General features: G+C 55.0%; 1 protein-coding gene across 10 annotated transcripts; it reads right to left on the bottom strand.

The window, feature by feature from the left end:
• Nucleotides 1-450: 450 nt before the first annotated feature.
• ckap5 (cytoskeleton associated protein 5) lies at nucleotides 451-13,860 on the bottom strand. 10 transcript variants are annotated; one of them, XM_057052675.1, is made up of 45 exons: nucleotides 13,745-13,860; nucleotides 12,511-12,607; nucleotides 11,920-12,113; nucleotides 11,442-11,648; nucleotides 11,029-11,200; nucleotides 10,816-10,948; nucleotides 10,636-10,736; nucleotides 10,428-10,541; nucleotides 10,244-10,348; nucleotides 10,082-10,171; nucleotides 9,836-10,000; nucleotides 9,595-9,723; nucleotides 9,368-9,529; nucleotides 9,195-9,296; nucleotides 8,989-9,099; nucleotides 8,819-8,911; nucleotides 8,261-8,446; nucleotides 8,093-8,187; nucleotides 7,836-8,019; nucleotides 7,609-7,760; nucleotides 7,346-7,520; nucleotides 7,162-7,275; nucleotides 6,961-7,089; nucleotides 6,688-6,882; nucleotides 6,477-6,603; nucleotides 6,297-6,385; nucleotides 6,037-6,147; nucleotides 5,322-5,441; nucleotides 5,076-5,225; nucleotides 4,798-5,001; nucleotides 4,592-4,727; nucleotides 4,324-4,517; nucleotides 4,083-4,255; nucleotides 3,689-3,712; nucleotides 3,358-3,531; nucleotides 3,151-3,271; nucleotides 2,900-3,079; nucleotides 2,593-2,780; nucleotides 2,445-2,520; nucleotides 2,184-2,372; nucleotides 1,930-2,067; nucleotides 1,782-1,865; nucleotides 1,546-1,705; nucleotides 1,339-1,460; nucleotides 451-1,263 (listed from the first exon to the last, which is right to left on the bottom strand). In XM_057052675.1, the coding sequence occupies exons 2-45, from the start codon at nucleotides 12,565-12,567 to the stop codon at nucleotides 1,012-1,014; spliced, it is 6,177 nt and encodes a 2,058-aa protein (XP_056908655.1). In that variant the 5' UTR covers nucleotides 12,568-12,607; nucleotides 13,745-13,860; the 3' UTR covers nucleotides 451-1,011. The 10 variants fall into 10 exon arrangements, with proteins under 10 accessions (XP_056908655.1, XP_056908658.1, XP_056908657.1 ...); XM_057052678.1 differs by having other exon boundaries at nucleotides 451-1,260; nucleotides 13,745-13,852; XM_057052677.1 differs by having other exon boundaries at nucleotides 3,358-3,528; nucleotides 13,745-13,852.
• Nucleotides 13,861-15,150: the final 1,290 nt, after the last annotated feature.

Raw genomic sequence — 15,150 nt, 5'->3', positions numbered from 1 at the left:
GCCGAGTGGCCCAGCAGGGGGCGCTCTCATCCCTCCGTAGATGCAGGCTGGTCTCCCGGCTTTTTATTGAGTTTTTGAAGACAACAACTGTGGACAATCAGCAAAGATGAAGAAAAACTGAGGAAAGTGTCGTTGCCACGGCGACAGACGGGATCATAAATGCTCGGAGCTGCTGGAGGTCAGTCGCTGAGATGAAGGGACGTGAGTGAGGAGAAGGCAACATCAAAGCTCCCATCAAAGCAAGAGACCCAACAGGCAGCGTCTGTCCAGACCTGGACGTGTCCAGTCTGTTCTGGGAGCAGCAGCTCGCCGTCCTGTCGGGTCTCACGTCTCTGTCCTCGTTTCCATCGTCCCAAAGATTCGCGGCGTCCCACCTCGGGCGCCATGCCGTCGCCTCACGACCCCCCCGGAGCTCCCGGTGATTCAGAATCATCAGCACCTCCAGACAGATGAACTCAAGAGTGCTTTATTCATTGAAATGACAGAAGGAAAATAAAAACCGTCACAAAACGCCGTCCTCGCCGCAGCAGCTCGGGCGGCCGGAGGAAACGCCTGGAACCTACTGAAGGCCATGGAACACACAAAGAAACACACACTTCCTGCTTAAAAACTAAAATCCGTCTCTCAGCATGCAGCGGTTTTAAGCCTAGAGCTGTGGTGGTTACCGGGGCAACGCCGCTGGGAGCGCCCGCCCTGTTCATTTCAGTCAGTCCCAAACGCGGCCACCAGGGGGCAGTCACAGTGACGTGTGCACAACGTTTAAATATGTACAAGTGTGTCGAAGTACCAAAACAGACAGGTTATGTTATTGTACAAAGGGGCGGGGCTAATGGAGTCCGACACGTTGTCTAAGCAGCTGAAGCCTGATGGGGGACGTTCCACTTCCACCGAGGGTGGAGTCACGCTCAGTCTCGGGGTGTGTCACTACCTGTCTGGTTGACGTAAAGTGGGTGGAGCCAAAGTGCTTCCTATCTAGCAGAGCACAAAGGGACCTTCGGTGCCTCCTCCTCCTCACTGCCGGTTGCTCTTTATTCTCTCCAGACGTTTCTTCAGGTCGTCCAGGTTGGTGGCAGGTGAGCTGGAGCGGGGGTGGGCGTGGCCTGCGGGGTTGTGCTCCTGCTGGTAAAGCTCTCGGGACTCCTTCAGCTGAGACAGTTTGCTGTGCAGCATGTCGGTGGAGGACGCCACCGCCGGCTTGGACGACAGCAGGGAGGAAATGGGAGCTCTCTGCTGAGGCTCCTCCTCCGTGCTCCCGACCCCCTGCTGAGGAGAGAGGAGGGAAGTGTTGGGCGTGGCCCCGGAGGTGATGGGATGGAGAGGAAGGACGCGTTTACCCACCCTGGACGTGTTCTCCAGGCCCTGTCGCTGCCGCAGGATCTTCAGCCTCTCGTAGTAAACGGCTGGTTTCACCTCCTCAGCGTTGCTGCTCAGGCTGGAGTCCACGCCATGCTGAGGGATCACTGCGCACGCACACACACGCGCACACACACACCGATCAGGACACGGGCCCACAGCAGCAGCAGCTCTCCGGGGTTCTGGACCTACCTGTGGGGCCCTGGATCCGGGTCTTGCCCTCTCTCTCCGACTCGATGACCCTCAGGCCTCGTTCCACGTAGCTCTGGAAGAACTGCGAGGTGTTTTTGAGGAAGGGCTCCAGATCTGCGTCCGAGTACTTCAGCTTGTACTCGTACAGCTCCGTCAGGCCCTGAGGACAGGAGGAGGCTCAAGGTCAAGAGTCAAGCGTGGAGCACAGCGGCGCGGCGGCGTCGGGCGGCGCCCACCTCTTTGGTGTTCTCCTTGGAACCGATCTTCTTAAAGATCTCCGACAGGATGTCGCTGACCTTTGCCTTGGACATGCGATCGTCCTGGAACAAACGGCGAGTTAAACGTTGCTCCGCTAAACTTCCCCCGGGGACGTTCCCGACTCACCCCGCGCACGCCGCACTTCTCGCTGCCCTGGTCGCTCTTCTGTCCCGACAGGTTTCCGGAATGTTTGACGACCCGCCTCAGGTGCGCCTCCAGCTCCGACTCGTTACGGTTCTCGATCATGGACAGGTGGTCGAGGATCTGAGAAGAGGCCACAGCAGGTTTAATGAGGGATCCACCCAGACGAGGGTGTGTGTGTGTGAGTGTGTGGGTGTGTGTGTGTGTGAGTGTGTGTGTGTGTGGGGGGGGGGGGAGACCTTGGCCCCTGTCAGCTTGCACAGAGTGTGCAACAGAGTCTTGAGGGTTCTGTGAGGAACGTCGCTCTTCAGCTGCTTCAGCTTCTCCTTGGGGAACACCTTCATGAAGTTGTGGACGTCCAGCAGGATCCGGTCCAGGTTGATGCTGTCGATGGTGGTGGGCAGGAAGCGGATCATCCTCCACAGACACTGGAGACGAGGGGGGGGGGGGGGTCAGCATCTCGCCACGCGCTCCCTCACCCTCTCCACCACTCTGCTTACCTTCATGACCAGCTCAGAGAACATGGGAGATCCAGCTGTGGTGATTAAACTGTCCTGAAGTAGAATCAGCAGAGCGCTGCAGACAGGAAGTGAGAGGTCAGCTGACAGACTCCCGCCACCCCCCCCACCCCCTCACGTGGACCCCAACCTCATCATGTTGGTCTGGTCGGACTTCTCCAGGACCCTGATCACCAGCAGGTTGACTGATCGGATGACCTGCTGGCCGTCCTTGATGTCCTCCACCCGGCCGTCCAGCATCAGCGTGATCAGGCCGTGCATCAGGTCCTTCAACACGCCCATGGACGCCTCCCTGGCCAGGGCCTCCATGGAGAAGAGCTGAGACAAGCACATGGGTCAGGGCCAGGGCCAGGGCCAGGGCCAGGGCCAGGGCCAGGGCCAGGGCCAGGGCCAGGGCCCGGCCACGGCGTGCTGCTGGGGGAGCGGCGGCCACTCACCGACAGCATGTTCCCGATGATGCAGCTGTACAGTTTGATGATGTCGCTCTTGTCCAGGCGCTCGTCGGCCATGTGGGTGCTGTAGATGAGCCGCAGCTGCATGAAGGTGGCGATGAGGAACTGGTCGATGTGTCCCGACATCACCTCCGCTTTGTCCTCCTGCCGCAGCACCTCGTCGATCTGCAGGGACCCCGGAGCAGGTTAGGGTTAGCTGTGTGTGTGTGTGTGTGCACGTGTGTGCGTGCACGTACCTGTGCCAGCGCCTGGATGCTGGTGTTGATGTCACCACTCGCCACCTGGGAGATGACAAAGTTGATGGTGGAGGCCGTGCTGTTGTGCAGCTCGTCAAAGTGTGGCGAGACGGAGCGCATCCTGGAATCACAGAAGGGCGCTGTCAGGAGGTTCTGGTCCGCTCCAGGTCCAGGACCAGGACCAGGACCAGACAGGAGGGAGCTTACTTGGGTTCTGGGATCATGATGGGCTCCAGCAGCTCGTCCAGCTTGTGCTGCACCAGATCTGGCAGCTCGCACACTCGACTCTGGTCCATCTCAATCATGTCCAGGTCCAACTGGAACTCTTTGGGGATGGACGGGTGGGAGGACTCGCGTTCGGCGTTCTGCCGGGCCTGGCTGCTGGAGAACAAGGGACATGCTCAACCCCATGCTGGACCACAGAAGTGATCTAGTACAAGGATCACGGTCATGCTTGAGAAGGTTAAGGACCAACACGAAGTGAGAGATGCCGTCACCATGACGACGCGTGTGGAGGTTTGACAGAGGAGATACTCACATTCTATACGTGCGATACATGATCCTGCTCCAGAAGAAGGCAGGAAGCAGAGAAAGGAAATCACACAGGAAGTAAGAGCAAGGGTTAAGAAACAGGCAGGAAGCAGTCGGGCGGCTTCAGAGACGCCCCAGCAGCATCTGTGAGGACCCTCAGGTCATAGGTGGTGTCCCACAGCAGCATGCAGGTGAAGCTCAGAGATCAGACACACACACACACAAGTATCTACTGAGGCTTTCAATGATTTCCAGAGGAAAGAAGAGGAGCAGGAGAACCTCAGCTGGTCCAGCAGCTCAGGGCTGGTTCATGGACGTTCCCCAGGTTCTGTCACACACCAGCTCTGCCCGACAGGTGACCCGCCCCAGAGATGAAGTGGCGAGATGGTGAACACACGTACTTGAGCTTGTTGGGCTCCTCTTGCTGAGGCTTGCGGAGGAAGGTGGCGTTGGGGTTTGCTGGGTGTTCCCTCTGAGGCCTCTCGGTGGCGCTCTGCTTGGCTGGAGCTGCGGGCGTCTTCTTGGCCGAACGCTTGATCCGCTCCTCCAGCATGCTCATGTCCTTCTCCGACAGCTGAAGGATTCAAGAGCTGACGTCAAGCGCTGGAAGCGCAGTGGACGCGGCCGCGGAACCGATCTTACGTTTCCGATGAGTTTGTAGACTTGATCTCCGCACACGTTGTACACGGCCACCACGGTGTTCAGGGCAGCGTTCCGGACAGACGTGTCCCTGTCCCCGATGTGCACCGCGATCTCCTTCAGACACTTGGCAGGTGTGGGCTGACAAACGTTCATCCCATAACCTTCGATCAGACAGCCCAACTCCTCCAGACACTCTGAGGACAGACGGAGGAACATCAACGACAGCAGGCGCTGGGAGGGAAGGACCCGGGGCTCGGCAGGAACCCACCTGCTCTCTGTTTGGAATTCTTGGACTTGGTTCCGTCCATGAGGAAAGGGAAGACCTTGGACGCGGGGTAAACTTTGCACAACATCGTCAGTATGGCCCGGACATCTTTACGAACCACATCCTTGGACTCTCCCACCTGAGGAGCAGAAGACTCTCAGAAACAAACCAAAGGTCCGTGAACCCTGGAGAGGAGGCGGGCCGCTCACCTTCAGGAGGAGGTAGGGGAGGAAGGAGTTGGCCTCGTACTCAGTCAGGTGATAATTCTCTCGGGTCAACATGGCAAACAGCAGCTTCAGGTACTCCAGCACCTTCATCAGGACCGTGGTGTTGGTGTCAAAGAAGCGCAGGGTGAACCACTTCAGGATCAGGTCCAGACAGCTGATGGTGGCTTCGCTCTCGCTCTCCAAGCGCTGGATCAGACAAACATTTCAAAGCTCTCGCCAACACCTTCACGCCCCCCCCCCACCACGAAGGCCAAACGTACCTCGATCATCAGGCCGATGGCCTTGACGTGTCTCTGGAAGTCAAGGTGGAAGAGTTCATCCTGCAGCCACTTTGCAAAGCAGGTGGACATCTGGGCCTTCAGCTGCTCCACGTACTCGTCTCGAGGAGTCATGAAGTTCCACTTCAAAATCTACGGGTTAAACGGGGGAGTCATGTGACCTGAAAATGAGCCCCGCCCACACCAAACCTCTGGCAAAGTGAGGAGGCCCCAGCCTGAGAGGGATACCTTGAGTTGCTTCTCCTCTTTGATCCTCTGTTCCTTGGCATTAGGGATGAGGGTGAAGATGGGTCCGGACCGGTCCTCCTCGTTCAGGTTTTTGGCTGCGGGCTTCTTCCCAGCGGTGCCCTGACGGGGGAGGAAACGAACGTCCTTAGATCAAGTCCAAGGATGAGCTCTGTGCCAGGAACACCTGGTGACAGCCAGTGGTGCTTGGACGCCGGTCAAAGGGGACAGGTGATACACTCAACAGGTGTGGACGCAGGTTAACACATCAACACGGAGCAGAAACCAACCACATTCATGCAGTGGACAGAACCAGAACTCCAGTGACCCTTGACCCTCTGTGAGCATGCAGCGCTGCAGACTCGAGGAGGTTTCCTCGTCCTCGTACGCAGCCAACAGCCGCTTACTCGTGTTCTACTTGTGCTAAACTGTGAGAAGCTCATCAGCTGATATTGTTTGAAGGTGCACGAGGACCCAGAGAGGAAGCTAACAGAACCTGTGGGGCTACATCCAGCAGCGGAAGCGGAGGTCACCAGTTTTACGGCTATGAGGTGCAGATCAAGTGGTGGTGTTAGTGATTATAGGCAGGATTAGTGTGAGCAGAGCGATGTCTGTCCCACCAACACGGTCCTCGGAGAAGCCCGGCCCGCCCCTGCAGCAGCGGCGAGCTGGCAGCAGGGCGGCGTGAGGCACACAAGGACGGCGGCTGGCAGTCTACCTGTGGGCCGCCAGCGGCAGCCTTCCCTTTGCTGGGTTTTTTTTTAATAGCACTACTGTCCTTATCCTTGGAGGGGGAGGGAGGGGCAGGTTCCTCGGGAGGGGAGGGAGGCTGGGTGAGCAGAAAAACCACATCATGTTTACACTTGACGGATGAAATGAGCATCAAAATGGCAGTTTGTGCACCGACGGTGTGAAACAGTGAATAACGACACAGGTGGATGCGTGAACGAGCTGTCGATCAGAGACGAGGGTCGTCACCTTCCTGGCTGCCGGTCCTCCTCCTCCTCGCACCTTCTTCACGTCAGGCTTACTGTCCGTGTCTTCAGCCGCTGCCTGAGACCTGGAGGCTGAGCAGCACACACACACACACACACACACACACACACGGTAAAGATGAGGAACTCAACCAAGGTCCCACCGTCTCAGCGCGTCTCAGACCTGAAGCAGCCCTGCTGGGCTCCGCCGGACCTTTGGCCCCTCCAGCTTTAGCAGGAGCAGCAGGCTTTTCTGGCATCACTGCTCTGGCCTTCTCCAACATGGCTACCACCTGATCCTTGGAGGCAGTCTGCAGGGCGACAGGAAGGGGAAACAACAGTCAGCGCCACTTCCTGCAGCCGGGAAACCCAACATTCACCGAGCCCCTCAGTACTTTGAGCTTCCCAGTGGCCTTGGCCATCTTGTCGTAACCCAGGTGCATCATGAAGGTTGGCAGAGCATCCTGAGCCTTCTTCCTCACGTCTCCGTTTCTGTCCTCCAGGCAGGCGTACAGCTGAGGAACACACAGCATCAGGTCCCCTGGTGCTGCCCTCAGAGTGGGCAGCTTCTCCGCCAACCAGCCCAGAACCTGGAGGTCGACAGTGACAACTCAGACTGTTTATCTCCTGAAACAGAAGGTCACCTCCACAGGAACCTCCACATTTACCTCCTGTCGTAGGAAGGGATTCTCCCTTTTCAGCTCCTCCGAAAGGTCTTCTCCGTCCAGCCAATCCTTCATACCGGTGTGCTGCACCCAAACCTGCAGGGTTGCCATGGCAGCCGCCCTGACGTTGGCCTGAGGAGGACCAAGAACAAATCACCGTCTGATCGGCTGCCAACTCTTCCTGGCCCTGAGAGGAACCAGTACCTTACTGTCTCCCAGTACAGTGATGACAGGAATTCCAAGAGCTTTCACATGCTGCTTCAGTCCAGGTCCCATGGCTGCAGCCAGCTGCTGCAGGATGGTCAGGGTCTGCTGGACCTGGACACCAGACGGCGTCTTAATAAGCCGACAATGAAACAGCAGCAAAGCTGAGGATAAAGCAACTGACCAGGATCTTGTTCGAGTCGCCCAGGCGTCCCTTCAGGGCCACAGGAAGCTCTCCAATGTTGGCCGTGATGAACTTGGCCTCCGAGATGATGGCCGCGACCTCATCTAGGCCCTCCTTCCTTATCTTCCAGTTCTTGTCCTCAATTTTAGACACCAGCTCAGACGTGATCTTTTCACTTGAGAAGGAAGAGGAGAAGTCTGAGACATTTAAGGTGGGATGAACGGACACGTTATTCCCGTCTGTGCTCAAACAGCTTTGTGTACCCGACGTCTGTCCTGGGCAGCATGTCCATGATGTCCTGTCCTCCTCCTCCTCCTCCTCCTCCCTCTTCCTGCTCCTCCACTTCGCCAGCCTCCTCCTCACTCACGGCTTTCCTGGTGAACCGGACCGGAGCCGGTGGAGCCTGCCCCTGGATCTGTGCAGACACGTTCACAACCACGTCAGGACTGGTCCGAGGATGCGCAGACAGTCTGCTGAACATCTGCCCTACCTTCTCAAACTCTGCATCGATCTGAGAGAGAAGAGCGGATTTCTCGTCTTCAAAGAACACGCGTAGAGGAGCGCCCATGTAGAGGTACATGACTCCCAGCAGGCTGATGGCCGCCGTGCGGACGGCAGGGTTGGTGGCGCCCAGCGCCGTCTTCACGTTGTTGAGGAAAGGCTTCATGTTGATGCTGAACACACCAGAGCAGGCGTGAGCACGTGTGGAGCAACCATCAACACCAGGCGAGAGGCCGTTTTAATTACCCAGCAAAGCCGAACTCCTTCATGGCGTTGGCCAGCCAGGTCAGCGTCTCCGCCTGGTTCTTGGGGTTCTTCTGTGCAAACGCCAGAGACACCACCTGGCGAGACACGGGACACGGATCCAGCATCATCGCCATCGTCCTCCTCTGTGCAGACATGCGGCCCACTGACCTGTTCGGCGGTCCAGGGCAGCGAGCAGGCCTCCCCGATAGCAGTCAGACCCTCTTTGGCATTTCCTCCACATTTGACGTCTCCGACTTTATCCACCAACCCTTCCAGGACCAAGGACGCCGAGGTCTTGCTGAACTGTCCCCTCTGTGCGACCAGGGCCACCACGCGCAGCTTCAACTGCATCACCTGAAGGACCAGAGGGAAGACGCTGCGTCAGTCGAGCTCGTGGAGAACCCGACTTGGCTTTGGCCTCCAAACACAGCAGAGCTCGTGAAACAAACGAGGCATCAAATGTTGGAGCCAGATTAGCGTTTGGTTGATAGCACGCCGTGTTCAGCAGATGGAAGAGGAAAAGACCTCCGTTACAGATGATAGTTATAGTTTTAACCCTCTTTGGTTTCACCATTTCCATCTTCTAAATAACAGAAAAGGGTCCACAGCAAAGGCCTGACAGGCTGATTCAGGCGGGGCCCCACAGCTCCAGGTGTGCTGGCTCCACTTGCTGAGCAGGAACAGAAACTTTGAGCACAACTCTTCAGACCAATGTATGACAGTAACCTGGAAATTGGTCTCCTTCCAGCCTGGTTTCTTGGCCAGCATCTTGACCAGAGCCTGGCAGGGCATGGCGCCGGCGTCCATGGTCTCCACCGCCTGCAGGGACACACGGACACGGCTGCCTCAGACTGACACCAACGCTGAACAACACCTCGTCTTTGGCCTCCTCTCACCTTCTGAAACTCCTCCATACTGGCCAGTCTCTCCTTCCAGTTAGCAGAGTCCAGCTGCTGCAGGCAGGAAGCTGGAAGAACGGCAGCAGCCAGCTCTTCACACACCTCCGGCTGGTGGGGGGGCGACAGAGGGTTGGTTAAACAATAGTCCAGCAGCAGTGGCGACGGCACCACCGAGCTGCTCCAACACGGAGCGAGACACTTACGGCCAACTCGGCCTCCGTCGTCTCTTTACTGTCAGAGCCTTTCTTGGGTTTCCCGGCCGACGCCGACGCCGCCTTGCTCTTCTTCGCCGGACCTGCTGACGGCTGCACAAACACGCCGCACTTTAACATCGCTGCGTTCAGTTGTGAGGGTCCAAAGTCTCCCAGCAGCTCACCTTGCTGGAAGCACTCTGGGGCTTCTTGGATGGAACAGAGGATTTGGGCGGAGCTTCAGCCGCCGGAGGAGGAGCTTTGGACGCCATCTTCCTGTCACCTCCTCCAGCTGAGGCTGCCTTCTTCCCTCCAGGAAGCTCGACCTTCTCTGCACACTCTTTAATCTGTCCCACAGAGAGCAGGAGGTCATCACAAGCAACCCGACAGCGGTTCGTACCTCCAGCCGTACCTTGTCCAGCTTGAGCTTATCCAGGTCAGCAAGGAATGGATTCACAGCTTTCTCTCCGACCACCTTCATGGCCGTCCCCAAGGCCTCAAAAGCAGCATCGCGCACCTCTGGTGCCGAGTCGTTCACTTGCTAATGTGTCAGAAGGAAAGTGCACGTGTGAGCGCGTCCCATGCTGTGGGAGGCTGATAGCTAACGTACAGAGCTATCGGGATTCAAACATCCAACATGGAGTCGCGCTTGCCTTGATCAGAGCAGCACAGAGAGGTTTGAGGAGGCCCTTTGGCAACGAGGACTGAGTGCAGTGTCTGAAGGAACGGGCCAGGAACAGAGAGGCCTGCTGCTTGATGGACGGGTTCTTGTTGTCCATCACAGCAAGGATGTCCTCGGACAGGTTCTGGAGGGTGGTCTGCAATCACAGAGGAGCACAACATTCAAAGCCGGCGCCGCAGAGGTCCAAGATGCCCGAGCAGACCGGGAGCAGACGGACCGTCAGGAAGATGGCGTCGATGGCTTCCTGGAGCGCCTGGACCACCTGAGGTTTCTTCTCCTTGAACTTCTCCAAGATGGTGGGAACCACCTACAGACACAACATTTACCAGTTCAGACGGGCAGAGGGGTTCTGAACATCTGGGTGGGTTCTTTGTCTCACCTGTCCTGCATAAGTGCCAAACTTCTTCCTGAGTCCGGCGGCCAGTCCAGCCAGGCACTTGGCTGCCACGGTAACCAGCATCACGTTGGCATCTTTCCCCACCACCTGTCCAACATGACACGTATTCACCTGCTGAGCCTCTGTGTGGGCTCTGCTATGGAGGTCCTGAGTGACCCTACTTCACCTTTTTCAGAGCTCTCACGAGGTCTCCGTAGTCGCCCCCCTCCAGTTTGGGGTTCTTGGCCAGAGCTTCTACAGCTTCCAGGGCTTCTTTCCTCTCCTGCCACTTTTTAGCTTCCTGCACAAACACCACAGCTCACATCTTGTGGCCCAGCTCACACTGGGAGGGAGAACGCATCCGTCTGTGCATCAGAGCCACGGCAGCTTCTTACTATTTTCTCATAGAAGTCTTTGGGCAGCTTTGAAAGGATCTCCACAGCTTCCAGCAGCTCATAAGGGTCCACGGCGGCTGCCGCTTCCATCTCGTCTTCTCCTTTAAGACAGAAAGAAGAGAGACGATGAGGCCGCAGCTCCACCCGCATGGCTGCATCTGTGCATCCAACTAAAGCTACCGTCGGACTGGTCTCCTCCTTGAGCTTGCTGCTGTTCAAATTTGGCCTTCAGATCCTGCTGAGAGCGGAGGAACCTGGTCTGCTTGGGGGGGGTCTGAGGCAGCTTGACCCACTCCTCCTCCAGCTCTTTAAGCTGCAAGATCAGGGTTTAGCGTGAGGTGAGGGTGAGGGTGAGGGTGAAGGTGGGTGAAGGCACGCGTCACCGTCGGCTACCTGAACAGAGTTGATGTTCTGCAGTGAAGGTCTGAGAGCATCTCTGATCCACCTGTAGATCTCGACAGCCAGAAGCTTGGCTTCATCTCTGACAGCCTTCTCTCTGGACTCAAACTGCTTCGGCAGAACCTTGACCACCGGCTTCAGGGTCACGATCTTTGATCCATATTCGCTGCAGACCAACAGGTGAACAACAGTTAGCATCAACGGGTTCTTCACGCCACAGGAGGCTAAACTCTGATCTTAGATTATACATCAGGAGAGGAAGCAGCATTAAACGGCCCTTTCGGACCAGAGTTCGCTTGTTTGGTCCACATCAGCGCCGCTTTAATAGCGCCCCAATAAACGTGCCGGATCAACCAAACAGGGTCGAGACGTGAGAACCGTGGTGAATGCTTCATCATAACACTGACCCGAGTGCTTTCCTGATGGTCTCGATGCAGGACACCACGATCTTTGGGTTCTTATTGTCCAGGCCTTTGAGGAGCTCATCCTGGACCACCTCGGCCTTCTCGATCTCGATGTACATCAGGCAGATGTCCATGCCCAGCTCCTTGGCTCGTGCCTTGGGCTGGTTGAACACCTTGGTGACCACTCCTGACACCACATCGCCTGTGGTCCTGCACCAACGATGATGTGAGGCGTCAGTCTGATGTTACAATCACTGTTACGGCTAAACTGAGTCTCTGAAGCTGCTTTCCTAAACTCAGTATTTTATTATTTAGGTCAGCAGCTGGTGTGAGCTAGCTCAGCCAGCGGTGGTGTGAGCTAGCTCAGCCAGCGGTGGTGTGAGCTAGCTCAGCCAGCGGTGGTGTGAGCTAGCTCAGCCAGTGCTGGTGTGAGCTAGCTCAGCCAGTGCTGGTGTGAGCTAGCTCAGCCAGTGCTACTTACCTTCCAGCCACGTGAGCGTTCTCAACGAAGGCTAACGCCGCCTCCAGGCCTTTGAGCTGCGCCACCGCATTGGAGTCTGTGACAAACTTCTTTATCAGGCCCAAGTACTTCCCCCATTCTGGACTCTTCTCATCTCCAATCCTCTGGAATAACTTCAGTGCTTCTTCGTAGCCATTCAGTCGGGCTTTCCACACCTAAAACCAGTCAGAAGACGGAGCATTAACGATCTTCCAGGCTGATCATCAGTGGAAGAATGAATACCCAACTCTCACTTGTTGACTATTTTATAAAAATGGAATAATTTGCCTTTGCGGGTGACAAAAGCTAAAACCTCTTAAATGATTCTGACGGCTCCTGAATTGTCTCTCATCACCAGCAGGCGGCGCCATTTAACACCCCGATCTGGTAATATCACACTGAGCCTTTTAAATTTAATGCCCAGGGGACAAAGATTCAGTCAAAGCCATTTTAGTCCACAGGCCAACTGGACCAGAGTCCTCCCTGCTGCAGGGGTGCAGCAGCACGGGCTGGTGGAGCCGGGTCGCTTCAGAAACGAAAGAAAAGAGGAAGGAGACAAAGACGAGCTGTCACCTTATGTTCACATTTCTGGTCAACAGGAAGCTTCATCCATTCGCTGTCGTCCCCCATGATGGCCACTCGGGGGGTGGGCTTCCCTCACGGTTCTCTGCTGAAGAGAGGAGCAGACGGGTGGGTTAACTGGTGGGTTAACTGCTGGGTTAACTGGTGGGTTAACTGGTGGACACCAGGAGAAATGCTGCTGACCTGAGGTTAAATGGGCTCATTAGACATATCAGGGTAACACAGTTGAATGATTCAGGTTCTGTGAGCGCACCGCTAAAGTAGCGGGTCCACTTTAGTGGCCTGGGCCGAGCCCTGACCGCCCCCGCTGATCCAATCCCAACTCCCTCTAGTCCTCTACTGCTCTGAGGATCGGTATGTTCTGACCCAGTCCACTGAACCCGAGCCACAGTTCTGGAGCCAGCAGTCCTGTTCACGCCTATCGAAAGGTCAATTTTCACACGGTTTTGATTAAAATGGACAGACATGACACTTTCCTAAAAACACTGTCTGGTTCTGGGTCTGTGCATCTTAGTCACGTGACAACAGTGACCTTAAAGGTCAGGACCCAAACATCAGGTCACACCTGGTCAGGACTGCCCTCGCTGTACCTGCTAACCAGGGGCCATTTCAGCAGATCTTCTCCAGGACTTTTCAGCTCCAAACAACCATCACGAGGTTGTTTTTGCACTCGTGTTTTCACACTTGTGGAAGCTTGAGACCTTCTCACACTCATTTCAGACAGTTCCCAGAAGATCTGGTCTCAGACCAGAGCCTCACCAGCCATGATGCCCCCCCATCCTTAAGCAGAACAGGCCATAACAGGAGGGTTAGTTGTCCCCAACAGTACCGAATTAAACCAAAGTGGGTTAACTAGCTACGAGCGCCACTATGTAGCTAGCGATAATCTAGCAACATTAACCTAGCAACAACACTGGGGTTAGCAACCACAATGCAATTACTCTACATAAAGAGGCAACAAAAAAAGAAAACACCCCAACGGAGGTGTCAACAGTCACTCAAGGTGTGATTTATTGGGACATCACCTCAAGTGAAACCATTCAAAGGGAGAGTTTAGCGCTTGTTGACGGTCACCAAGCGCTTTGGCTAGCAGCTAACTTCACAACCGCGCCAACACAGCCAGGCCTTAAAACGCAGCTCTCCGCTTCCGCTCGGATAAACTGGCCTGAACGGGTCGGCGCAAACTCGAGCAGAGGTGATGCGAGGCGATTATAGACGAGCTTACCTGTCGGAATGAAACAAACGATGCTGTCTGCACGGATAGGTGATGATACCGGACCCTGGTGCCTTTCGGGAATCTGGGAAGGCTTTATATAAAGTTACACTGCACAGACAACAGCCACTTCCGGCTCTAAAAATAATGGGCAATTTAAAATTCTTTGTTTAATGTTATGTCTATGGTCAGACCATGGTAGCGTGGTTCAGTAAACGTATTCGCTACAGGAACATTTTCACATTCTCTCGTTAGTTGCTGCGCATTTTTTGCGGTGTATTTGTGAAACGTTGTGCTTTTGTTTCGAAGTAACGGGGCTCGCATTTCCGGTTGCTGATGTCAAACTTTGCGCGACTTTTCGAAAACGTTGGAACGGCGGAGCGGAGGTGGGCGGGGCCCCGGCACCACCCTAACTGCGTCACCGCTCCGACCTTATTAACGGGGCCTTCGTCGCGGGGGCTGCTCGCAAAAACAGTAAACAAAACACGGAAACCCACGAACCGCGAATTCGAACCTTCAACCAATTACAAAGACCTAAATGCGTGTCCTCGTTGTAATTATGGGATCGAGACAGTCATTGGTCACATTTGAATAGGTCCCGCCCCGTCCAGTAAATTGGTTTGTTGATTGGGTCTTAGCGTGGACCCGCCCATTCATGGGAGGATTGTGATTGGCTCTTAGCGTGGACCCGCCCATTCAGGAGAGGATTGTGATTGGCTCTTCTTTAATTCGAAAATCCTTTACAATGGCAGATCCAAACATACGCAGTGAACCAAGGATGTGGTGGAGACTAAAATAAAGGATAAGGATAAAAGACTTTATTGATCCCACATCGGGGAAATTGCACGTTACAGCGGTAGCCCGTGGTGTACAATACAGAAAAGTACTAAAAGAAAAAAGAAAAAGACTCTTATATTATGTACATTGTACAGTATATACAGAAATTAAAATTATGTACAGGAGTGTCGGACAGTGTGAAGAAAAATTAAGGTGCAAATAAGATATGCAAATAAGACATTCCAGAGGTAGGATGATTAGTTAGTGAAGAAATGTCGCATTTGAAAGTTCAAACCGGTCTATTTTGGCCAGTTTTGACCAGTAGTCATTGCAGGTTTGATGGGGGGGGGGGGGGGCTGAAAACTCGACCACATTTTTTCCATCTGGCCAAACATTATGGTGGAGGTGCATCTGGAATAACTTTATAATAATAAACCTGCATATTTTTCGATCTACAGTCCAGTCGCACGCGGAAATTCAAATAAACCACAGCATGTCGCCGATTATCTGGTCATATGAAAATATGACCTTTATCTTCCATTTCATTGATCAAAAGAATGATTTTTAAATCAAGCGGTAGTTGGCGGAAGCATTCCGGAACCTTTAGGAGCGTCTGTGTTTCTGGGGGGATCTAATCAACG

The sequence above is a fragment of the Takifugu flavidus genome, chromosome 13 (assembly GCF_003711565.1).
Source record: "Takifugu flavidus isolate HTHZ2018 chromosome 13, ASM371156v2, whole genome shotgun sequence".
Classification (NCBI taxonomy): domain Eukaryota; kingdom Metazoa; phylum Chordata; class Actinopteri; order Tetraodontiformes; family Tetraodontidae; genus Takifugu; species Takifugu flavidus.
This window is presented reverse-complemented; position numbering and strand designations above follow the sequence as displayed.

What these genes read in the sequence shown, in the direction of transcription:
- ckap5 (XM_057052675.1), bottom strand. Translation starts at nt 12,567, where the DNA reads ATGGGGGACGACAGCGAATGGATGAAGCTTCCTGTTGACCAGAAATGT. An exon ending in TCGATGCAGAGTTTGAGAAG is followed by an intron (nt 7,761 to 7,835) that starts GTAGGGCAGATG and finishes GTGTCTGCACAG; the next exon opens with ATCCAGGGGCAGGCTCCACC. An exon ending in GCCTGGAGAACACGTCCAGG is followed by an intron (nt 1,264 to 1,338) that starts GTGGGTAAACGC and finishes CTCTCTCCTCAG; the next exon opens with CAGGGGGTCGGGAGCACGGA.